This window comes from Corvus cornix, chromosome Z (assembly GCF_000738735.6).
Source record: "Corvus cornix cornix isolate S_Up_H32 chromosome Z, ASM73873v5, whole genome shotgun sequence".
Classification (NCBI taxonomy): Eukaryota; Metazoa; Chordata; class Aves; order Passeriformes; family Corvidae; genus Corvus; species Corvus cornix.
Window position 1 is genome coordinate 44117131 of NC_046357.1, and position 25390 is coordinate 44142520.

Below are 25390 nucleotides of genomic sequence, written 5' to 3' on the forward strand. Positions count from 1 at the left end.
GCCCTCAGGCACCGCCCCTAACGGCTGCGGCGCTTGGCGCCAAAATTCGATCCTGGCGGGCGGCGGGAGCGGTGCCGGCCAGGGCTGGGCGAGCGGGGCGCCGACGGCGGGGAGCGGTACCGGACAGGGGTGAGCGAGCAAGGCACCGGGACCGGGGAGGGAGGCGGGGCTGCCGCGGCCGATTTGGCATCAGAGCCGGTAGGGAGGGCTCGCTGGAGCAGGGTCACTGGCAGGGCCGCGGGGGCAGCGCGATGAAGGCGGCAGGGTCGGAGGTGGGGCCGTGATGAGCCCTTGTTCGCGGTGCCTCAGCTGAGGCTGCCGCTTACCTGGGATTTGCCCCTCGCGGGCGGTGTGGCCTAACGGGTATAGCATTCCCGCAAGCGGGAAAGGCAGGCTCTGCGGTGTTCTGAAACACCGGGCCTTTTCTTGCCTTCGCTGGCGGCCCGCTTGGCGACAAACCGTGGTTTTCCATGAGGCTGTACCCACGTGTCGTGATAAGCTTTGTGTAAAGGCACGTCGCTTAGAAATGCTGAAGTACAGGTTATTGTTGGGATGCTGCCTGGATCTGTCGTCTACTTGGCTTCTTTGTTTATAAATGCATTATATTTTTGTTGTAAAAGACATACGTTCTTTCGATTTTCTCACACGTCTAGTTGTTTGTTTGGCAGTGTGATTCATTGGCGTATTCTTTCTTCTTTACTCTGAAATATGTAGGATTACAATCCAAATACCTTTCTTACTGCTTCTCAGAGGAATACTTTGCCTGGTCCCTTAGGAAGACTGAGAAGATGTACATCAAGTCGATTGTTCTTGAAGGTTTTAAATCCTATGCTCAGAGGACAGAAATTAAAGACTTTGACCCGTTATTCAATGCCATTACTGGCTTGAATGGTAGTGGCAAATCCAATGTCTTGGACTCCATTTGTTTCGTGCTGGGAATCAGCAATCTGTCACAGGTAAAGAGACGGGACATTTAAGAAAGGTCTTCTGCCAGCAACATTTCATGTTGCTCTAGTGAGTAACCTCCCACGGAAGTCCTGAAGTGGTGCTTCTTTGAAACAAACAGTTTTACTATCTGGATATTTCGTTGCATAAATCTGGGTCTCTGTCATTGTTGTTCATGCTTACATTAAGGTTGAGTTACAACTTCATCCTTATACCACAGTTATAAAAAGTATGTGGCTTAAAACAATAGACTAAAAATAACCACTTAAAAAGTAACTTCAAACCGAAGGTCTTTTCCATCTAAAGGTACTAATTTACTTATTTGTAATAAATGTTTTCAGTTCTTGATTGGGTCTTGAAATCTGGCTATCTGGTTCATCATAAAAAATTTAAAAAGTGGTTTTCATGCAATGCCTGCTATTTAAGAGATAATATATCTGCTTTATTCTCATAAAAAACTGTGTGCTCTGACACCAGTTTTAATCTGTCTGAAGGTGATTTTTTGATTTCCTTTCTTTCCCATCCCTACCTCCCCACAGTTTTAGACAAAGCCAGCAGACCCCCAAGGAACACTTTCTGAATCATTTCCCTGTGAACTGCATTGTGAAAAATAAATGTCTGCTAAATAAATTTACTGGTGGCTGGCTTTTTTTAAACACGTATGCAGTGTTTGTCTGGAGCCCCATGCAGAAACAATTAGCTGGATAACTAAAACTAGACTGGTACACACGGCTAGTGGTTTTACAGTGATAGTGCCTTGAAGCTCCCATGTGTCAGTTCACATGGATTCTTAAATATACAGCTAGGCCTTCATTTTTTTCATTAATTTCTCCAGAACCTACAGTAGTACAATGAAAATGTGAAATTAATTACTTTCAAAAAGGTATATATCTGTTCCCTGGACTTAGGTGCGAGCTTCCAACTTGCAAGACCTAGTTTATAAGAATGGGCAAGCTGGAATTACAAAGGCAACCGTATCTATTAACTTTGATAATTCGGACAAGAGTCGAAGTCCCCTGGGATTTGAAGCTAATGATGAGATCACTGTGACTAGGCAGGTGAGTCTTTAACATCTGTATTTTTTAATAACCTATATATATATACATTTTTACCATGCTCAACAGAGTGGTCAAGGGAAAAAAGGGTAATTTTTGAAGTCCTTGAGTTTCTGCAGTAGAGGCAAGGCTTCTACATTGCCCCCACAGTGTAGTTAGTTAGCTACTGTAGGAGTAGATCCAGTGTGCTAGCTAGAAATGTTCATAAAGCAAGGTATAATTTTCTATCTTGTGGTTTTTTCTGCTTTCATATCTTCTTAATATCTGAACAGTGTGTTAAATTTGGTCTCCAAAGGAACCTTTATTTTTCTGATGAAGATGTTGGGGTTCTGGTTTTCGATTTTTTTAATCAGTTGGTTTTTTAAAGAAGAGTTTTTGGAAAGTTTGTCAGTATTGTCCTCAATGACTAATTTTTCTTATATTTTAGTTAAATATTTTGAATGTCAAACAAGTTGTGTTCTGATGTTCTTCATAGTATGCACATACATGTGTATGCAAAGATATAATACATGTGATTTTCTCGGATTTTTTAGTCTTTATTACAGTTTATAGTCTCACAACACCAAGTGGGTTTTTTTGTCTTTGTTCTCCAGGTTATTGTTGGAGGTAGAAATAAGTATCTTATCAATGGTGTTAATGCTGCCAACAGCCGTGTGCAGGATCTCTTCTGTTCTGTTGGACTCAATGTCAATAATCCTTACTTCCTTATTATGCAGGTATTGTGTGCATCTTTATAAAATCCAGAAAGAGTAGGACTTGCACTAAATTTAAGGCAGGTGAGATAGCGGAAGAACACTTAATTTCCTAATTAGAGTAGCATCTTACCAAATAAAAACAAGGCGTCTGGTAAGTAGTTAATGTTTCCAGTCCAGCATAGTTTGGCTCTAAAACACATCTTGTAGCACAAGACCTTGTGTGGCCCTCATGTTACCAAACTTTTCTAAAACATGTGCCCATCTTATTTTCTATTTTTTTTCTGCTTAAGAGATAGGTATTGCTTTTATTATTATGCTAAAATGACAGATTTTATTTCCTAGTCTTTATGTTCCCTGTTAGACAGTATTTTGAATGAAGCTGAGATATGTACCTTCTTAAGTCACAATTATCCAAAGAAGGCTGATAAATTGAGAAGGCTCTGTTAAGGACTAGGCAAATCCTTGAAATATTTGCAAGGAATAATAAAACAGAACAGAATTTATTGTTTCGAATGTAACTGTCCCAGGAGGAAGGCAAATATGGGGACAGTTTTGTATATATTCTGTTTCTCCCTATTACATATGAGCTACATCACCAAAAAAGCTGGTTTATGATTAGGAGCTTATTTAACATCAGCAACCCAGTAAGACTCTAGAATATATATTTGTATTACTCCCTTAAGGAGTAATCAGTACTGTGGAGATTGAGCCTAAGATACGATGTAAGGGCCATTTCAATGGCCCATTTCATGCTACCTGAAAGAGTGACATATTTGAACTTTGAAGAGCAACACTATTTAGTAAACTAGTTTATTCTTGTAGCAAAAAAATTTAAAAAGTGCTTGAACTTATAATACAATGTATAAAAGTGAGTGGGGGTTTGGGGTTTTGGTTTTTCTTTTTACTACTGCATAGTACTCAACCACTGTTCTTATTTTATCTTTCTGTCACCAGGGACAAATTACCAAAGTTCTAAATATGAAGCCACCAGAGGTAAGAAAGTTGTGGGAGTTTTTTTGTCTGAAGTTTTACTGAACTGATTTGAATGTTGGGAGAGGGATAACAAAAATAAAGGTGTTGGAGGGAGATGAGATGTTCAACTGAGTTGAACCAATCTAGCATACGAGGAAGCATCAAAGTTTTTTGCATTGTTTCATTTTAGATTTTAGCTATGATTGAAGAAGCAGCTGGTACTAGGATGTATGAATGCAAGAAAATAGCTGTCCAGAAAACCATAGAGAAGAAGGAATCCAAACTGGAAAACATTCAAATGGTACTACATGTTGAAAAATACACTTTCATTCATATTTGTTAAAGATAACCGAGCAACTAGTTTAATGTGGATTTTGACTTGTAGAATGTTTCTTTTCTGCATGTGGAACTAGACATGCATAGACATGTTTAAAGTTTAGGGTTCGGTAAAATCAGAATATAAATGTTCTGCTATGTGTTTCAGGTCTTAAATGAGGAGATCAGTCCAACTTTACAGAAACTGAAAGAGGTATGGAAAAATTAGAAGGGTGGTAAGGTAGGCCCTTCAAGTACTGAAAAAATATTTTCAACTACCCTGCACCAGTATGTTTCGGCTAAAACAATCTCATGTTTTCAAGCTCTGTAGAATCTTATAAGAGAGCGAAATTTTATCATCTTTCCATGTACAGAGACTGTGACATTTTGGACCTCCAGGAAATTCTAGAGATGCAGGAAGAAGGAAGAAAACAAGAGAACAAAATAAAAATATGTTTAAAAGCGTCTTAGTTCTTAAAAAACTAAGTCAAGCGGTATTTCTGGTGTGCAATCAATTATATGAGTATTGATTTATCTGAGATTTTTCTGAGCAGGCCTGCAATGTTTAATACCAAGTATACTAAATAACGTGGAGGATCCTTCCTCTTACTTTCAAATACCGATGTTTAGAGGTGCTTAGAAGATTTCTATAGTAGTCTAATGTAGCACTGTTTTTCCATCAAATTTTTGAGGTTTATTTTCTTAATTTTATTTTTGTCTGTTCAGGAACGAGCATCCTATCTAGAATACCAGAAAATACTACGAGAAATAGAACATGTAAGCCGCTTTTGTGTAGCTTATCAGTTTGCTGTGGCTGAAGAAACAAAGATGTCCTCCGTTGACATGTTAAAGGAAATGCGGTCTGATGTACAGAAGTTTCAGGAATCCATGGCTGAAATTGAACAGAAGGTAAAACAACTTAATGAAGACATAGCAGAGATGGAAAAGGAAAAGGATAAGGTAAGTAAAAACAGACTTGTGCTCATCTGAATACCTAAATACAAAGAATTTTAAGACATGGGAATTATTTTTACAGATAGTATCCCCTTTTCTTCTTCTGGTGGGTTGTTTAGATTATGTGTTGTTCATTGTTGGTTTTGGCCATTGTCTAGAAGACATCCATTTAAAGGGTGGTTTTTTTTGCCTGAAATGCAAATGAAAAATAACTGAAGCATAAAAACTGTTTGCCCTCAGGTTTCCACTCTGTGCATTCAATGGTAAGTTTTGCCAGAGACTTTTTTCTCCCTTTTTGTTGATGTCTCAAAAGAAGAGAAAAGTAAGCAAGCTTTTGTTTGACAGTAAACAATATTGACTTCAATTTTGGGGGCAATAAATTTAACTAGCTACTGAATGGCCCATAGAGTCTTTGGATGTCTAAATCCACAGTGTCCCATCTTATGGAATGATGTGGCTCTTCAATAGTAGCTTCAAGTTAGGTTGTATTACAGAGGGAAGAGATGTTCTGACCTGTTTGTGTTGGAGACTACTGCCTGCTTGGTCAGATTTTCTTCTATATAAAGCTGTGAACAGAAGATGAAATATTACAAATACTGTATTGATTTCAGAGGCTAAAATAAAATGCCTTCATTACTGATTGTAGGAAGTAGGTGGTAGACTTCGTGCACTGGAGGCTGCTCTTTCAGAAAATCAAAGAGTTAATACAAAAGCACAAAGTGCTCTTGATCTCAAGAAGCAAAACTTAAAAAGTGAAGAGGTTAAGTACAAGGAACTGGTAACACGTATGCAGAAGGTAAGATATTTGTATATAATTTTCTTTACATACTAAATTAATTCAGATTGTGGGAACAGCTGGTTTTTCTTTCCTGTTACGGTATGAAGAATCCTATGATTGGCAAGAATTACATCAGGAAAGCAGAGACAAATGTTAAGGGCACTGTTTAATTTGTATGGCATAGGTAGTAGGTTCCCTTTAGAAACACACATGATGTAAATACAAATAAAGTGCAATTCTTCATGGTTCCAAATTTTCTGTTAAGCTCAGCAGAGATCCCTATAGCTTCAAACTATTATGCTTTCTGGACGTATGTTACTCTTAAAATTAAATGACAAATCTCTGCCTTGAATATTTTTGACGGTATTTTTTATGCAAGAGGATCGCTTTTTAATTATTGGGAAGAGAGAGATAATTCTCCTAGTTCTTGGGCAGTTGTTACCGCTTCCTGTATTTCATCTGTCTGTAGATATTCAGTACGCTCAGGGGCAAGTAACACATTTGAAAACATGCAAAGACATGTTGCAAGATCACAAAATCTGACAAAGGGTCATAGAAATGTAGTTGATGAAACTACTTGTTGCTCCTCACCTAAACAAAATGAATTTCGAGGTAATGGACTCAGGTTCCCTTTTAGGTTTTTTATTTATTTTTTTGTTCTTTGTTTTGCTGAAGGATTCTAAAGCATTAGTGTCAAAGGAGAATGAGGTAAAGAATTTAGAGAAAAAACTAAACAGTTCAGAAGAAGAATGTGAAAAAGATGCACGTGCTTTAGCCGCAGCGCAACAGCATTTTAATGCTGTGTCTGCTGGCCTGTCCAGCAATAAGGATGGTGAAGAAGCTACTCTTTCAGGACAGATGATGATCTGCAAAAATGAAATTGGCAAAGCAGTAACAGAGGCTAAACAGGTAAGGAGAAAAGCTCAGCCTGTCTCAGACCTGCCTTCATGCTTTTGAAAATTGTCTGAAAACCAGTTGACAAACACATGCTTGAAAGATCAATGAAAAGAGGTGCAGAATATCTGTGCAAGATATTTTACATTTTGGCATACGCATTAAGCTAACTTTTTGATAAAATACAAACAAAATATCCTTGCACAGAAAAATGCTTTAGCATTGCTGTGAGGAAGTATTAGCAAGTGGCATTTGAGATACAAAGAAGGACTCACTGTACTCAAATGATCAGAAGTACTGAATAGGAAAAAATTAAGACTGTTGTCCGTGATACACAATCAAACTAAGAGATTTCTACAGTAAAACTTAATGGAATCAAAATAAAGATGCCTGAGACTGTGAAATGGAGAGTTTAGAAGAAGCTGTTTTCTCCTTAGTTAAATTGTATGCTCATCACACAACTGAAAGAGATGACACTTGTTTTGTCTTAAGATAGAAAACCTCTGCTGGGGTGACTCTGATAGTGGGGTTTAAATTTTCAAAGTTCACTTTTCCTTGTCTCACTTAAGGAGAAATTCGTCTCCATTAAGTAAAACAGTAGCTGTATCCCACCTTATTTTACTTTGTTTCTTCTCAGACTCTGTTCATGTTCTAATATGTTACCATCGTTAAATACAAGATCTATGTTTTTGTTTCCAGATGACCTGTGCCATTATTTTCAAAAGCCAAGGCTGCTTTTTGTCATATCTGCAACTAGTGGAAAATTTTATAAATTACATGGGCAGCTTGATAGTGCAAGTGTTCTAAATTTGCACCTGCAAGACTGTCTTTGAAGCTCTGGTTCCATATTTGCTTGCTCCTTACAGGCTCAAATGAAGTTGAATTATGCACAAAAAGAATTAAAGACAAAAGAAGATGAAGTTAAAAAGGTGGACGAAGGCTACAATAAATACCGAAAAGCATTGGAAGATGTTGAAAAAATGAAAATAAGCCTAGAGAACAAAATAAAGGAGCTGAACTATTCAGGTCTGTACAGACTTCTGATGCGTAATGTTGGGGCAGTATACAAAGGAGTATAAAAGTATCATGAGTTGACCCTGACTGGATGCCAGGTGTCCACCAAAGCCATTCTACCACACCCCTTCTCAACTAGACAGAGGAGACCATACATGGCAAAAGCTCGTGTGTTGAGACAAGGACAGGGAGAGATCACTTGGCAATTACTGCCATAGGCAAAATAGACATAACTTGGGGAAATCAATTTAATGTAATTTCCCAGGCTCTATTTCGTTCCTGATCTTCTGTACCTCCTCTCTGTGAGTAGTGCCAGGGAACAGGGAATGGGGTCTGCAGTCAGTTCCTCACATGTTGTCTCTGCCACTCCTTCCTCCTCAGGGGCAGGACTTGCACCCTTCCCCTGCTCCACCATGGGGCTCCTCCCAAGGGAAGCAGTCCTTCATGGACTTCTCCAATGTGAATCCTTCTCATGGCCTGCAGTTCTTCACAAACTGCTCCAGCATGGGGTGCAGTCCCTCAGGAACAGGCTACTCCAGTGTGGGTCCCCTGTGGGGGGTCACACATCCTGCCAGCAAACCTGCTCCTCTGTCCATGGGTCTAAAGGTTCTGACAGGACCCTGCTCCAGTCTGGGCTTCCACAGGCTGCAGGTGGATATCTACTACACTGTATACTTCTGTGGGTTGCAGGGCACACCTACCTCACCATGGTCTGCACCATGGACTGCAGGGGAATCTCGACTCCAGTGCCTGGAGCACCTCCTGCCTCTCCTTCACTGGCCTTGGTGTCTTCAGGGCTGTTCCTCTCACATATTGTCACTCATCTTTCTGGCCACTGTAGATAGGTTTGGCTTTTTATTTCCCCTTCTGTAATATGTTATCCCAGAGGCTTCACCACCATCAATGATGGTCTTGGCCTTGACCAGTGGCAGGTCTGTCTTGGAGCTGGCTGGAGGATGCAGAAGCAAAGGAAAACAAAAAAAATTATGCTCTGTTTCCCATCAGGAATTAGGAGGCAATGTTCAACTCCTTCCTGTGAAGTAGGACCTCAGTGTATGCCTAAAGGCTGTTTTGGAAGACAAAGGCCTTAATAATGGATGCTCCCTCCTCTCGTCCTTTCCCATAGCTTTTACTAATGAGTACACCTTCATAATAGTATGGAATATCCCTTGGACCCCATATCCTGGCTATGTCCCCTCCCACTCTATTGCCCACCCACAGCCTACTGGCTTTTGGAAGAGGAGCTGGAGGGACACCCTTGATGCTGTCCCAGCATGCTTAGCAGTAGCCAAAACTGTGTTACATCTATGCCTTTCTAGTAGAAACACAAAGAACAGCACTATGAGGGCTGCTGTGGGGGATGTTAACTCCATCTCACCCAGACCCCAGTGCAGGAGGGATGTGAAAAACCAAGTATGCTGCTTTCACTCATAAAGAAATTTCCCTGATCTAGGCTCCACAAACTCTTAAACTTCCACAGAAAGCAGCTTAAAATAATTTGATTTTATAAACTTTGTTTGGGCCAAATGTTTTGAAGTTTGATGGCACAATTAAATTCCAGGTAAAATTTAATGGGAAAAGGGACCAACATCCCTATTGCTTACTGGTTTTCTGTACCTAAAACACTTCTTAGAGTTTGTTTCTCATGCCAGGTAACATTTGTTTCAGACACTACACAAAACACTTGAAATTCCAAGTAACCTTTAGGGAAGAATATGACACTTTGAACTTTTTCTTTGCATGTTTGGTGTCATGATGGTATGAATTTTTTTAGTCTGAAAATTTACAAAGAATTTTAGGAAGTCTTCTAAGTAAGTATTCTCTACGTATATGTAGATAAACAGTGTAGAATACCAATTTTTAAGCTAACGGATTTCTCTGCTCTGGTTATATGTCTACTACTTTTGTTCAACTCCGAAGAAGAGAAAGGAGAAGCCCTCCTAGCAAAAAAGAAGGCATTGATTTCTGATATCAGTCGGCTGAGAGAACTGAGCGAAAGTTTAATGGCAAAGTTTCCTTATCTACATTTTACATACAAGTAAGATCTCAGCATGATCTTGAAAGAGGTTTGAAACGGCTTTTGGGGGCCTTTTACCAGATAATTCCACCAATGTCTTAGCTCTTGCTTTCCTTTTAGTGCCAGTCAATAATGACTGTCTTACCTGTGCTGCAAAGTGAAGGGGGAAGGTGGGGGGGAAAGTCAGGAAATGTTACAGTCTTATCAAAGTCACTAGAATTTAAGTTTTGTCTGATGGCATTTTCAAGTCATAACTTCAGTATCTAAAGCCATAGAATCCAAAGGTCTAAACTGCAAAAATGTGTAATCATTGTTTCCTGCCTGTGACAAGTAGACTTGCTTTTTGGAGGTCAACTCCAGTCAAGTATCTATACCCCCAGGTTTAACTGTTTGTGTTACAGGCTGAACATATTCTTATAGCTGTGGTAATAACAGAACCCATTGGAAAAATCAATTGAACATTGGGTGAATAAATCAGGAATTACATTATTTTAATGACTATATAACTGACTCTTTATTGGCAAGTCTTTTGCTGTGAAGTATTCAATTTAACCATTTTTTGCGTGGGGTTCTCTTTCTGATAGAATTTAGAATTGCTTATACCAGAATAATAAGCATAATGAGTTTTAAATATAAATTTTTTTAAGATGTGTGGGAGAAAACCAAACATGATTCATTGTCATAATTTATATTTATTTTAAGACATCCAGAAAAAGATTGGAATCTAAACCATGTGAAAGGCCCTGTTGCATCTCTTTTCACTGTGAAAGATCCATCCAATGCCAAAGCCCTGGAAGCAGTGGCTGGAGGGAAACTCTACAACATTATTGTGGACACAGAGGTAAGTTTATTGCTTTAGTACAGAACTCTGAATTTTGAGATGTGATTGTATGATTTGGGGTTGGCAAGCATGTGCCTTGTTACTGAGTGCTTGAGAGGGGTTTGGACACATGTACATGTTTAAATTGGGTCAAGGAAGTCTTGCATAGTTGGTGGCAGCAGTGTGTTCTTCTTCCAGTGCCCTATTGTCTCACTTTACAAAACCCCTTGTGTACTCAGGTGTGCTTTGTAACTATTTTTCATTTGAGGTTACTGGCAAAAAGCTTTTAGAAAAGGGTGAACTACAGCATCGATGCACCATCATTCCATTGAACAAAATTTCAGCCAGGTGTGTTCAAGAAGACACGGTCAAGTTGGCCCAAAGCTTGGTATGTAAAAAAATACACTCTTTACACTTTATTTCTTCTGTCCCATTTTCAATTTATTTCTGTACTAAAAACTTGGGATTCTTAATGGTTTTACTAATATGAATTTCTACAAGGTTTGAGGGTATATTGATTTTGTTTTCCTTTGTATCCTTTCAGTTACATGAGGTTTAAGTGGGTATTAATTATTCCACTTATAACTGAAATAGTTTTAAAATGTAATGATACTTTTAGAAAGAGATTTTATCAACAAAAGACAGAAATCACTGATTGAAAGGATCTGAAAGATTTGAAACTTCTTATAAGTTAAGGTATATTAATTGCATTTCATTTGATTTCTAGGCTGGCCGTGCTAACTTGCATTTAGCCGTTTCCCTAATTGTATATGAATCTGAACTGCAGAAAGCAATGGAATATGTCTTTGGAACAACACTGGTCTGCAACAATATGGATAATGCTAAGAAAGTGACTTTTGACAAAAGGATAATGACGAGAAGTGTTACTCTTGATGGAGATGTGTTTGATCCCCAGGGAACTCTGCATGGAGGCAATTGCTGGTTCTACTCATATAATAATACTAACAACAATGTTGTGTGTCTGTTGATGTGTTTAGGGCTCTTGCATACTTTTTATAAAAATGAACAGTGACCTTTTTGTTTAGACACATACCGGGAATAATCTGTTTGAGCTAAAATTGTCTTCAGCTGAAATAGTATTAATTAGTTTAAGAAAAAATTAATGACAAACTTTGCATAAAGTAATTTAGATTTTTAAATACTTAAATCTTATTTGACTGTATAATCCTGTTGGAAGCAGAAGTGCTTGGAATTTGAGCACTTTTTGAAGTAATTCATCATTGATTTGCAATAATTTCATAAATTCTGAAAAGTTAGTTGTTTGCTCAAGACATGCATGTGTAGTGTTCAAAGCCTGCAGAACTAAGTTCTGTAAGAGAGAAGGTAGTCTTTGTCCACTGAGAACTCTGACTTTAGCCTACCTGCCTTATCTGTTTCTCAACTAAAATAAATCATCAACCCGAGTCATTAATAATATGTTTAGAATTTGCAATTACCAATGGTGAATCCACTGGTCTAATTCCAATTAGCCTGGGTTTTTATTTTTTTTCATTTAACAGGTGCATCCTCACAAGCTGCACCAATATTGTCTAAATTCCAAGAAATGAAAGATGTTGAAATAGAACTCAAGAAGAAGGAATCTGAACTTGCAGCTGTAGAGAAGGAGTTGGCAAGCTTGATGACGGTTGCTGATAAGTAAGGTTTCCACTATAAAATGTGTATAATCTCTCTTAATGTGACTTAGTAAATTTAATATAACGAGTTGTTTTGAGAGGCCATAGGGCCTTTTGCAAGTGTAATATGCAGAAGATAATTCCCTTCCTCCCTCTCCTCCCAATATGATTGGTAAGTTCAATCAAAAAGCACATTCAGTTTTTAGGTAACACCAAAAAAACCTTTGTTTTGGATAATACAGGAAAAAAAAGGGTACATATTGATGTCTGCTTTAAATTGGTTGAAGTTTCATGAAGTCTGTTGGAGAATGGGTCTGTTCCAGACGTATCTTTAACATCTGTACAGAATTCCAATTTGTGGTCAGTCTTATTTTTCTTGCAAGAAAATAAAAAGATCATAAAAACGAGTATCTGAGTGATACTGCTGTAAGGACTTAAATAATTTTAAGTTTATTTGATTTTCAGCTACTCAATTACTGAATACCGTATTAAAAGATGAAATAGAAAAATATGTTCAGTCAGTTCTGCAAAAATGCCATAAGGAGGTAGTGTTGCATAACAGGCTATCTACCAGCTGGATTCATTTTTTCAAGTTGTTTTGAGCTGCAGTAGACTTCCAGAAATATAGCCAAGAGGAGGAAGGAACTTTTGCTTTTAGATATCTTTTCTTTAATTCTTCAGCTTAACATCTGTCATACTGCTGGTTGGAAAAAGAAGGTGATCTCTAAATTGTTGCCAAATTCCATGTGTTACGTTTGTTTTTAATGTGGCAGATCAGGGCTAAATGGCAGGAGCTACATATATAATAATTTACATGCCTACAAACCTCACAATTATTATCAAAGCAATTCTATCAGATTTTCATTCATTTGAGCTTATTTGCCCTACAGTCATCACTGTATCTCACATAAGAAATGGAATACAGGTATTTAGCTACTTACTTCAGCTTTGAAAGTGAGATGCTGGGTACCCTTCCATATAGCAGTGTGTGTCACTACTCTCTCCAAAGGTACCAGTATCTGAAGCAGCAATGGGAGATGACGTCTGAGGGAGCAGAGCTGTTGAAGCAGCAGCTTGATCAAAGTGCTTACCACAAACAAGAGGAAGAGCTGCTTGCCCTGAAGAAAACCATTGGTGACAAATGTGTTCTTACTCTTTTAACTGAAAACTAATTGCTGAGAATGAGATGGATATCAGGCTGTTTGAGTAACAGAATCTTTATTTAAGAAAGAAATACTTTTCACTTTGGAAACACTAGCTTTATATTTTGGAACATGTAACAAATGCAGAATCATAGTATACTTGCATAGAGGTGATTCGCTTACAGTTGGTCATTCTCTTACTGTAAAGGTTATACTCCTATATAACCTATATAAATGTTATATTCCATTTAAAAATAATTAATACTTTATAATAAAGGAAAATGTGTCTTTGCACGGAAGTTTAAAAATGGATTTAATCCCATATTTCCGTAATCCTTGATTTTTTTCAAGCCATCTGTTCTGTAGATATTTAAGGTTAGTAATGTAGTTTTCATGACAAGAAAGCATTGAAAAGAAGTTGTGTTTCATATAGCTAAGGAAAGACAAAAATGCCCAAAATGCAGCAACAAGTAAAATATCTTAAAAAAAAAATCACAGACGTGATACATATCTAGGCATAGTATTCTAGGGATGAGGTGATATCTTGTTAGGTAGCCATCTGATTAATTACTTACTGATCCTGAGACTTGCCATATTTTTCCCTCTGTCAAAAAAAAGGTCATATTTCCATAATGGCTGGTTGTCTCTTTGGTCCCTACCAATCATTGGTAGCAATGGCACAGTGTCTTAGAGTAATCATTAAAGTATCTGGCTTCAGCAATTACTGAGTGTTCAACCACTTTTTTTCAATTGGAGGCAAAGAGAGAGTTAGTTGGTGTTTAAGATGTAAGTTTAAAGATGACAACAGTGCCCCATCTCAGTATTCTACTTCTTGATTCAGTGGAGTGTGAAGAGACATTAAACAAAACGGAAGAGAGCAAAAAGAAAGCAGAAGAAAAATACAAGGAATTAGAGAATAAAATTAAAAATGCAGAAGCGGAATATCTAAAAGAACGAAAAAATGCGGAGCAGAAGCTAAATGATGCCAAGAAAAAGGCAGATGCTTCAAGCAAAAAAATAAAAGATATGCAGCAGGTAAAACTTCACCTCTGTTGGCAGTTTTCTCAGTGTTAAAAGTGGCTGCAAAAATCAGGAAGTTTGATTCTCCTGAGGTTTTGATGCTCTCAGTTTTTGGGCTTAATGTATTACTGTATAGTCACTGACATAGGCACTGTCTGAGGTTTTTTCTGTTTCTTTGTTTTTGTGAGATTGCACCCTTGCTCAAGAACGGGTACTGTTAATCTTCTACAGCATTTACTGCATCAAACCGAATCTTAATTCTTTCCATTTAAATATAACTAATAAATTGGAAAACATCTCTCTAGGAAGTCAAAGCTTTAGTTCTGGAACTTGAAGAGCTGAGACAAGAACAGGCCTCCTATAAACAACAGATAGCAGCTGCAGAGGAAGCAATCAAATCCTACCAGGAGCAAGTTGATGCTATGCTGGCTGAAGTGGCTAAGACAGAGGTAAAAGTGAATACTGTGTTTCATTATCCGTTTTGATGTTACTGTGTGTGATCCTCTGAACCTCACATTATAATGTGCGTTTTTTTCTCTGACTTGCTTACCACAATCATTTAGCTGAGGTAGTTACTTTTTTGCTTCAAAATTTCACATGTGAATTTTTTCTCCTTGCTGTGTCGGTTCTAATAAGGTTCTAATGCCAGCTTTGTAAAGGAGGCCAATAAATGTCTGCTGATTTGCTTTTTCAGGAATCTGTAGAGACATCACAGAAGGAGCTTGCCAAGCAAAAGGAAGTAATTGCATTACATGATAATGCAATTAAAGACAAATCTGCAGAGATGGTAAAATACAGAGAAAAAAAAAATGAATTACAGCTTAAGGTTAAAGAATTAGAACACAGCATCACCAAATGTCAACAAGACGCTGCTGATGCTGCTGCCAAGGTATTTCAAAAGTGTGCTTTTCTTCGTATCTTGTGACGAAGAATGGTTATTTCCCTTGCCACAGGCAAAGGAAAGAGCCCTTTTTCCCCTAAGCACTGTTATATTTGCAGCTCTCAAATGTGAAAAGTTTTATCTGAGGAAGAGGGAGTGGAAATTGTACATTGTAAAAGAGCTTATCTGTATGGAGTAACAGAGGGTAGATCACAGGAGAAAGTGATCGGTAAGAACACTCCGACTGTATGGACAAATTAGATAACTAAAAGAAGGTAATTCTAAGATGCAGTGACATTGGTATAGTTCAGATGTAGAAAAATAGAGTTTCAAGTAAGTAAATGAGATATATGTGAAAGCTACCTTAAATTCTTGGTTCGCCCACAGTCAAGGAAAGCACACAAAGCATTGTAAAGATATGTACCTGTGCTGCATTGGGGTAGAAGAATTAATCTGGTAATCTCAGAATGTAGGTGTGAGGCTTTTCCTGGTTTGTTTTTTTCTTTAAATTTTAGTTCACATTTGAGAAGTGTGAGGAAAAAGCCTCAATATATCTTTTTGTTTCCAGGTGGCCAAAATGCTGAAAGAACACCAGTGGATAGCTTCAGATAAAGCACACTTTGGCCAGCCAAACACACGCTATGATTTCAAAAGTAGCAATCCTAAAGAAGCAAGTCAGAAGCTGCAGAAATTGCAGGAGCATAAAGAGAGGTTGGAAAGGAATGTGAACACGAGAGCTATGAACATGCTTTCTGACGTAGAGGAGAGGGTAAGCATTCTGTGCTTTAGCCTGTAAAGATTGGGCAAGTGGGTCATATGGTATATACAATATATACAGATATATATATAATGTAGCTTTATGTTTTCATATGCTCTATTTCTCAGTACACCAAAAATGAAACTAAACCTTCATGAGATAGCAGGAAATCTTTTGCTGGTTGTTTCATACTAATCTTACATCTTTGAACCCTTCATTGGCACACCAGGTTTCTAAGTTACTCATAATGTTGACTTTGGATGGTGAAAAATACTACTTTATTCCTTCCTACTCCAGTCTATCCTAAGTTGAAGCATTAGCAAGCTTTGTGGCATCCATTAGAGTATCTGAGAACTATATACTGTATTAAAAGTTGCAGACCAAAATAATATTCATCTTCAAGCATGACAGCTTGATGGTGTAGCAGGGTTGTCTTGAATTAATCTGTATCTTCATGCTATTCCAGTATTGTCTCAAAACTGCCCACTGATTTTTACCCTTCAACTGTTCTAGTGCTGTTTTCTCCTATCAGCCTGCAGAAGCATCCTTTCTTCTACGGAAAAGCAAATGAAACATGATTAACTTGGAAGTGCAACTTTCAGAGCAGTGTTGTCTTTCCTCTTTGCTGATTTTTGAAAATTCTGTTGCTTTAATTAGCAAATAATCCCAAAATGTACGTCCTTCATGCAGCTAAATGAATGCACTGGCTTTTAATCTTGTGGTTAATGACTATCTCATAGCTACACTATGACACAGTGAAGCTGTAAGATTAGCACAAAATGCATTTGAGCACAAAGTTCATTGAAATCAATCTTTTCTTCTCATTGCACCAGTACAATGACTTAACGAAGAAAAAAAGAATTGTAGAGAATGACAAGACAAAAATTCTTGCAGTTATTGAAGAGCTTGACCAGAAGAAAAAAGCAGCTTTAGATATTGCTTGGAAGAAGGTATGACACTTGAAATTTATCTTCATGTTTTAGTAGAAGATCAGATTTATCTTAGATTACTGTTTTGCATATTTAAAAAAAACCTTCTGTTTTCAGAACTAATATCCCTGACCTATGTTTAAAAATAACCACTTTATCTCTCCTGTATATTCCCACTTTTGAGAATAAGACATGAATTCTCTGAGAATTGTAAAGGTCCAGTTAAACCTGCAAAACTACTTTCCCATTCCCTTTTAGTGCCCACAAAAATTTCATGAAGGTTAAGGTATATTGAAATACAGTCAGGTTATATTTTTGGTATTTTCTTTTTCTTAAACCAGTATCTTACCAGAGACAAAATTTTCTGGTTCTATGTAGCCCTCTACAGTGCAGGGCTGTGGACCTGGGGTACTGCTCCTGTTACTGTCAGGATACATAATATTGGGGTAGAGCAATGTCTGATTTATGTTTCTGTTACCTAGGCACTCTGCCTTTTTACCAGTTGTCTCATATAATGAATTATAACAAAAATATAAAATTATCCCTTTTTACATGGAAATCTTTTGACACTTTCTTTTCTGCTGTACCAGCAGAACTTGTACTTTTTGGCCTTTGAGAAAATTGATTTTAACAAAGATTAAATTGCACATAAATGAAGTATCCATTTAATTATTAATTATCCTGCCTGTACTTAGGATATCACTGACAAAATGGTACCTTTTCATTGTAAAAATCATGTTTGGCAGAAATTAGTGAGCTGTAATTCAAAAGCATCACGCATGGTGGAATAAGTGTGTTTTCAGATAAATTCCTAAACCTAGGAAATTTTAATCCGCAGTTATAAAGTTGCATCTCAACCCATACCTGGACATTGCTTAAGTAAACCTGGGAAGAAAAAGAGTGGGGAGGATGCCAACGTGTATCAAGTACATGGTGCTTTGTACTTTTAGTAGTCCATTAATTAGGAGAAATCACAATTCACCAGTTAATAAATCTGAGGGCATACCCGTTTCCCTGGCTGATAGCATAAAGAAGCCTTCCAATACAACTTTCATTTGATCCTTCTAAAATGCTTTGTATGAGGTGTCATATATCCTTTGGTGTTGCTTCTCTCTTCAGTACAGAAAAATAAAAGCTGCTGGTTTCTCACTGTCCTTGTGTGTCACATGGAAGTCATGGTGTTGAACTGTGCAAGATGTCTTGAGTGTCGTGCTGCTCGCCACTAAGTTTTCCACTCTTTGTGCTCTTGATCCAAAGCACATTCATACATCTTTTGTGGTCTGACTTCCAGGTGAATGAAGACTTTGGTTCCATTTTCTCAACACTCCTACCTGGAGCCAGAGCTATGCTGGCAGCCTCTAAAGCTAACAATGTCTTGGTTGGTATGGAGTTCAGAGTTGCCTTAGGAAACACATGGAAGGAAAACTTAACAGAACTTAGTGGAGGACAAAGGTTGGTGAATTCATTTGTTTTCCATTGTCATTGTTTATGTAGTTGATATGTCTTAACTAATTAAAGTTCTGAAAAGCAAACAATTAATCTTTTCCTTGTCAAGTCAGGGACTCTGCCTTCTTCCAAATGGACTCAATATTGGAAGCACTATTAATGCATTCTGACTTAGAACAATGCTTTATTTAGATTTTACTCCACACAGAAGTGGCAAAAAAAATGAATTGGTGAGAAAACCACCTTTAACTGTAGACATAATGTTGAATTAAATGGTCCTCTCCTTGAGTTGTAACCACAAAAATCTATATAGACAAGTATTTCCCAGTATTAAAGTAGTTCCATGGCAACAGTTTTCTTCTCCAGTGTCTACTGTGTAGAGCGTGTGCTTGTTTGCAACTTCTAAGGAAAAAAACCTTAACAAACTGAAAAGCAGAAACAGAATTTGGGAAGAGGTGAGACAGAGATACAGAACTTTCTAAGGACAGAATACTTCAAGAACCAGCCATTGAAAAACATCATTGCACAACTCAGAATTGAAAATAGAGCAAGAGCATAATTTTAAATATCATCACCCAACTAATTTGGTCTTTCAATAAGAAGTAATATTTGCTGTTTCTGACAGAAGACTTCACATTTTGAAATGGGAAGCTGTGATTCCATTTCTTCAGAATCATAGCAGTAATGTGCTTTTGAGAGAGCATTTTAGAATCATAGAATTGTTTAGGCTGGAAAAGCTCTCTTAAGTTCGAGTCCAGCCATAAACTTAACAGTGCCAGGTCCACCCTTAAACCATGTTGCTAAGCCCCACATCTACATGTCTTCTAAATCCCTCCATGGGTGCTGACTCAACCACTTCTGTGGGCAACCCATTCCATGCTTGATAACCATTTCAGTGAAGAAATTTTTGCTAATATCCCATCTAAAGCTACACTGGCATAACTTGAGGCCATTTCCTCTTGTCCTGTCTCTTGTTACCTGGGAGAAGAGGCCAACCTCTACCTGGCTACACCCTCCTTTCAGCTAGTTGTAGAGAGCAATAATGTCCCTCCTTCTGTCCAGGCTAAACAACCCCAGCACCTGCCCCTCATCAGACTTGTGCTCCAGACCCTTTACCACCTTTGTTGCCTATCAAACAATTGCTTTCAAAAGCCAAAGCCTTTCAGATGAGACTAAATCATAACTTTCTTGTCTCCATACTAGATCGTTGGTGGCCTTATCCTTGATATTAGCCATGCTCCTCTTCAGGCCTGCCCCAGTTTACATCTTGGATGAAGTGGATGCAGCCCTTGATCTCTCTCATACCCAGAATATTGGGCAGATGCTTCAAACTCATTTCAGACACTCCCAGGTATGATCTTGAAATTATTGAGGTAATAAAAGGGTTTGGGTTGGATGAAACCTTAAAAATCACCCAGTTCAATTCCCTGCCATGGGCAGAGACACCTTCCACCAGACCAGATTGCTCAGAGATCCATCTGTTATTTCCAAAGGCAGTATGGCACTGAGGACTCTGAGCTGTTTACGTCTTTTATTCTAGGGATGTGTGTTATATTTCTGAGTTACTTCAATTGAAAGCTAGACTGATGATAGGACAATGGTGAAACTTAAATGTTGTTGCTGCACTGGTTAAAAGGGAGCAATAGGGAGGAGTATCTGTGGTATGCTCAATTTCAGGCATGACAACATCCTGAATTCTTTTTTCCTAGAGTTCTTTAACCTGAGGTTAAAAATATTCCATGTTGACCCTATTGAAATGTCAGGCACTACTGGAAAGAATCTCTGTATCATTGTGACCTGTACATGAAAAAAAGGCAGTACCTGTCTCTATTTGATGGAGACAAATAGGACATGACCATTCCAAATTATGAGAGTGAGAAGGGGAACATTTGTTACCAGTATTGTAAAATGGAGTAGTGTCTTTTGACTAGCTAAGATCCCGCATTCTTTCATAATTAGTGGCACTGTTTTTTCCCAGTGTTTCCTTCCACCATGAACAGGGATCCTGCATTGTGGGCTGTATCCCAGGCCAGGTGCTGGGATATGGACAGAAGTGTCATTAGCTGCAGAAACAGTGTGGCGTTTGGGTGTACGTTGACCCGTGTAGCACATTCTCTTGGGCCTTAGTTAGAGTATTTTAAGAATTATTACTGAGGTATTAGCCAAATGAAGGAAAAGAAGTCCCCTCTTTGGAAGCCTTTTCTAGTGTTGTTTAAAGTCTTTATTTGGGTAGCAACATTTAAGTGTTTCTGGTTTGTTTTAGTTTATTGTGGTGTCCCTGAAGGATGGAATGTTCAACAATGCAAATGTCCTCTACAAGACCAGGTTTGTGGATGGTATATCCACCATTACAAGATACACTCAGATTCAAAACAGGAAAAAAGAGCCTGCCCACAAGAAAGCTGAGAAAAAACATACAAAAGAGTGAAGAGGACCTGCAGAGCTGGGAAGCAGTGGTCCTTGATGTGCAGTAGCACCTTCTTAAGTGTTCCCTGTTGCTTTTTAAATTTTTTAAAATGTCTTTTAATGTTTTAGCTATTAGTTCATATCTGCATCTTATTAAGAACTGAAATGCATAGGAAAAAGTCTGTTCTATTAAGTAAGCTGGACAATTTCAATCCTCTTGGTGTGCTGTAATGCCTGTAAATCCATAAGCATTTACATATAAATGTATATAAGTAGTAGCTTTAAGTTTACAAAGCTTTTTAATTAATGAGGAAAATCTGATTCAGCTACCAGTGTTCTACAGCATTCAGAAGACCTGTTGTAAAGTGTAGTAACAATGTTCCTTGCCTGTTGTCAAATCCCAGAGAAAAGTGTCATACCAATTGTTGTTGGTATGTAGTTTTTTATTAAGGAGCAAAGCAATCATCAACAACTAACTTCCAAGCTATTTTTACAATTTCCTGACTTGTTGCTATTAAATATAAGTACATAACCTGCTGATGTGTGTGCTTGTTATTTTTCACTGAATAGCGCCTACTCAGAATTAAACCCTTTCTCAATTTTGAACTTACTGGAATGTATCCTGCTGCTTTCACTGGCCAGAAATGACATGTCTGTGGGGCTCATACCCAAACCACAGAAACCCAGCTTTGTCACAGCACTGCAGAGCAGGTCTCTGCTCACCACAGCACAGGACCTATGCCTGGTCTGTGTACAGTGGGTATACAGACAGCATTTCTCTTGCCAGATGATGCTTCAGCCACCTGGTGGCCAGCCAGCATCTGTGAGGTTTGTGTTTGTGTGCTCTCCTCTGCTTACTTCATTTGTGTCTTTTCCTTTCAGAATTCCACGTAGAAAAGTACGTATAATTGAGGTTGTACTGGGGGGAAACGTCTGCATGTCTGGAGTAATTTGGAAATATTAAAGTTCTTGAATATTAAGTAAGTTTTCAATCTCATGGCCTCATCTACCACATATATATAACATATATATGCAGTCTTGTATAATATATTAAAAAATGTGTCTATGTAATACAGATCCATGTCCCCTAACTCTGCCTGGTTGCAGGACACCAAGCTATGGGTTCAAAAACACACAGTTCCTTCCAGGGCTGCAGAGCCACCCTGTGTCTCCATGAGGTGAGGGACCTGAGGGCCAGTGCAGAGCACAACAGCATCACACTGAATCTGGAGAACAGCAACGCTATAAAACGCTCACTGAAGGAGAAAAAACACTACCAGTTACTCCAAGGAACAGGTCATGCAGATTTTATTTAGTTTTACCTTTTTGGTAAGCAGGAGGGTTTTCTTTCAGTCAGACCATTCACGTATTTGGACAGTACAGATTGCAGTGAATTTGATGGAGATCTTGCAACATTAGAAAACTTTTCTCAATATACATCCATTTAAGCAACAGCTTGTAAGTCAGAGCGAGAGTGCTAGAGTCGAGTCTGCGCACTGCACTCCAGGTATACAAAGCATTGCAGCAGCACAAGAAATGCCCATGCTGGGCAAAGTACAGTGTGTTTTACATAGTGCAATCACTTTTAGAGGAGAAACTCTAGGAAGGCCACATCTATTGGTTTTTTTTTTTTAATCCTATCAAGTTTACAAATGCGAGGGGGGTAGAAATCAAACCTCTGACTTAATTAACTTTTGTACAGGTAGGTTTTGTGTATAGGCACATGCTTTAGAGAGGAGCTCTGAATCTGCTCTGTAATCACAAGAAAGACATATTGCTTTGTGATTCAGAAAGTGTCATACCGTCTCTAACCTTCCTAACACTCTTGGCCAGAGTTGTTAATCCAGCTGATTTATAGAGTTCCTAGAATACACTCTTCCCTCTAGTGTAAATCCCCAATAGAGAAATTCAGGTTGCTATTGACAATGATTACAGTTATTCTACGTACAGTCATTTGACCATACTAGGCATTGCCTCGGAAAACTCCAGTCCACAGTGAAAACTCAAATTACCAGACATGGAGGCTCTTGCTTTTCTGTTACTGTCACTCACCCATATGAAAAAACCCAAGTCAGACAATGAACTGCTACAGCAAAGCATCACTGGTAATATTCACCTAATACAAAAAAAAAGAGCACTCATGACACTACATGTCACGGTAAGCAAGTTTTTAAAGATACTGCAAAATGATTTGCCCAGTAAAATTTTAAAATGTACACTGTGCTCAATAGTTCAAACTACACGTAAACAAAGGCAGCTCCCTGCAACAAGGTGTAAATCAAAACATTATAGCACCAGCTCCCAGCACCAAGGAGTTGCCCACTGACCAGTTCTAGTGTACAATGCAATAGTGCTCGCTGAGGTTTCTGCTACACGAGAGCCACAGTGGGACAGCTCTGCCCATTTCTTCCTGACATTCTCTTACCCCATGTGCACAAATCACATTCTTCCCTATGGAGAGCAGGTCAGACAAGATTGTTACAGTACCAGGAAACACTGACTGGGGAATGGCACCTGAGGGGAAAGTAGGTACTGCATACCTGAATTTGAATAAATGGACATGGAGGAAATGTGATGTCATCTGAGCAATCCTCTCCCTACCAGAGCAGATCTGAAAGGAGCTGCAGACTGCAAGAAAAGAAATAAGCCTTCCTGTGCTGAAAGCCATGAACATAATATTGCCCACACTAATGATTTTATTTCACCGTCAGCAAAGCATTTATCCCCAAAAAGCTGTACACATACTGGTCAGATTATGGAGCAGTGCTATCTTCACACTATTAAAAGTCTGTTGCTATAGTGGTCAGATTTGTCTTTCGTCGGAGGAGGGGGGAAAAAAAAGGAGACAGGCAGCAGGGCCACATCACCATATAGCAATTTTACTCCCATGTTACTGCAGATATAATCTTCTTAAGTGCAAATTGCTAGAAACCAGCATGACTTGGGCTCTGATAAATGACAGATGATTCAGTTTCTTACAAATATTGACAAGTCTAAATTGTTACAGGTTTCCAAAGCAATAACAGGTTTACGAACAGGAAGGGAATAAAACATTACCACTATTAAAAAAATGTGTCATTTCAAACTTCAAACGCTCTTCAAAAACATACCTAGAAAAGATTGGGGCTTTTTTTTTTTAGTTTCCTGGAGCTAAGGAGTGTCCATGCAAAACAATTTTGAGAAGAGCAGTGTTCCACCTGGGTACCAACTTGGCTCAACTTTGTCCCACACAGCTTAGTAAAGTGCTCTCTTGTGCATCCTTTGGGGGAAAAAGTTCTCATTTTAAGTTTGGGAGGCCGAGGTTGCCAGCTGGGGAAGGCATAGTCTCGGTCAATCCATGCTGAGGTCAGAGGAGGAAGGAGCGAAGTTAACAGTACTCTGCCTTTCATAATGCACAGACAACAGGCTGCAAGGGAGGAGCAAGCAGAAGCAGAGGTGGGTGTCAGATGAAACCCTGCCCCTGGAAAGCCACAGGAGTTTAACACAGGCCTCATCAAGGGAAGCATTTTGTTCTCTACAGATAACAAACACCAGCACTACTGGAGTAGACACCAGTTAAAAGATCTCTACATACAAAAAATGTGAAAACTAAATATGCTTTTCACTTTCTGTGCTGGTGGTTTTTCAACTATTTTTTGGAAGGACAAAGGGGGTCTGAGTAACATTCTTCTGCCGATTAAAAAAAAAAAAAAAACAAAAGCATTTTGCCCCTGCGTTTTTTATGTTGCACACTTACAAACATTCTAGGGCAGACAGAGGTATTTGCTGATAAAATAACGATCAGTTTAAGAGTAAAAATAATATTAATGGGGAAAAGAATTTAAGGCATTTTTTATTTTGGCCAGGAATGATGCATCCTACAGAGTAATCTTCATTTCCCCACTTGGTTTTCAGACCACTGCACTTTTTTGTTTTTGTTTTACATGGCACTTTGAAATTTGTTTTACAATTTAATCAAGATTTTCAAGTGTTTTCTTCAACACAAACGCCCTCTCTTGTAGCTCAGGTCTGCTATCTGATGCCATCGTAGACAATGAACGAATGAGGTGCTCTCTGCTTTCTGGTGTCAGGCTTTCCCACTGTTGAGCTTCTGTGCAGATAAAGACAGACAGACATTGGACATGAACACCAGAAAACAAACAAACAAAATCCAAAAGGACATTCCTTTCCCTAGACAGACTAAGAGAGTGACTGCTTCAACCTTTCACTCTCCATACTGTCCATACACAGTCCATACAGTGCTTCCAGGGGAACTCAGATTCACCTGGATGCTTGGGTGCCTGTGCTGCCTCCTGACAGGGAGTTGTGCCTCTCTAGACCAGGCATCACTGTCTAAGCCTGCAACATGTGAACACAAGGGCCTGAAGAACCAAATGTTTCCCATGTTGCAATTGGCTCATGAAAAAGGCATGTAAGATTTTTACTAGAATAAAGGAAGCATGAAATGCTAACAGAAACCCGAAGGAAAAACTTGCTACATAACAACTGCAGACACATATGACCCTGAGACCTAAGAAGATTCACCCTGTGAAGTCAATCCTGCAAGGCTTGAATACTAAATAAAAATGAGAAACCAAACTTGACACTGAAAAGGTAAAGATCACTCTTCTCTACTAAGAGGAGCTCCCCCCCTCTATGGAGCTTGAACATAACACAGACAGATCGGACAAGACAGCTCTTGGGTGCTCCATGTGGGCCCCTCCCTGCTGAACATTTT

At 38.6% G+C, this 25390-nt stretch overlaps 2 protein-coding genes across 5 annotated transcripts in view; one reads left to right on the forward strand and one right to left on the reverse strand.

Annotated features, from left to right (window-relative positions):
• The first annotated feature begins 37 nt into the window (after window positions 1-37).
• SMC2 (structural maintenance of chromosomes 2) lies at window positions 38-21210 on the forward strand. 2 transcript variants are annotated; one of them, XM_010401323.3, is made up of 25 exons: window positions 38-129; window positions 715-956; window positions 1854-2003; window positions 2594-2716; window positions 3650-3688; window positions 3858-3968; window positions 4152-4196; window positions 4709-4942; window positions 5583-5732; window positions 6390-6623; window positions 7475-7634; window positions 9543-9660; window positions 10342-10480; window positions 10728-10847; window positions 11187-11391; window positions 11980-12115; window positions 13103-13227; window positions 14077-14270; window positions 14561-14704; window positions 14950-15144; window positions 15704-15904; window positions 16726-16842; window positions 18113-18273; window positions 19471-19618; window positions 20531-21210. In XM_010401323.3, exons 2-25 carry the CDS (start codon window positions 789-791, stop codon window positions 20693-20695), a joined length of 3582 nt encoding a protein of 1193 aa, XP_010399625.2. In that variant the 5' UTR covers window positions 38-129; window positions 715-788; the 3' UTR covers window positions 20696-21210. The 2 variants fall into 2 exon arrangements, with proteins under 2 accessions (XP_010399625.2, XP_010399626.2); XM_010401324.3 differs by having other exon boundaries at window positions 43-129; window positions 751-956.
• A 754-nt stretch (window positions 21211-21964) lies between these two features.
• The window catches only part of ECPAS (Ecm29 proteasome adaptor and scaffold), a 60359-nt gene continuing 56933 nt past the window's right edge, over window positions 21965-25390 (reverse strand). For all 3 annotated transcript variants that reach the window (XM_039566644.1, XM_039566643.1, XM_039566645.1), the window contains one exon: window positions 21965-24763. In XM_039566644.1, the coding sequence (XP_039422578.1) occupies window positions 24624-24763 (140 nt within the window). In that variant the 3' untranslated portion in view covers window positions 21965-24623. The remainder of the gene's footprint in view (window positions 24764-25390) is intronic.

Coding starts and splice junctions, on each gene's coding strand:
- SMC2 (XM_010401323.3), top strand. CDS start 789: ATGTACATCAAGTCGATTGTTCTTGAAGGTTTTAAATCCTATGCTCAG. Junction 10,848..11,186: donor TCAAGTTGGCCCAAAGCTTG/GTATGTAAAAAA, acceptor TTTGATTTCTAG/GCTGGCCGTGCTAACTTGCA. Junction 13,228..14,076: donor TGCCCTGAAGAAAACCATTG/GTGACAAATGTG, acceptor TTCTTGATTCAG/TGGAGTGTGAAGAGACATTA.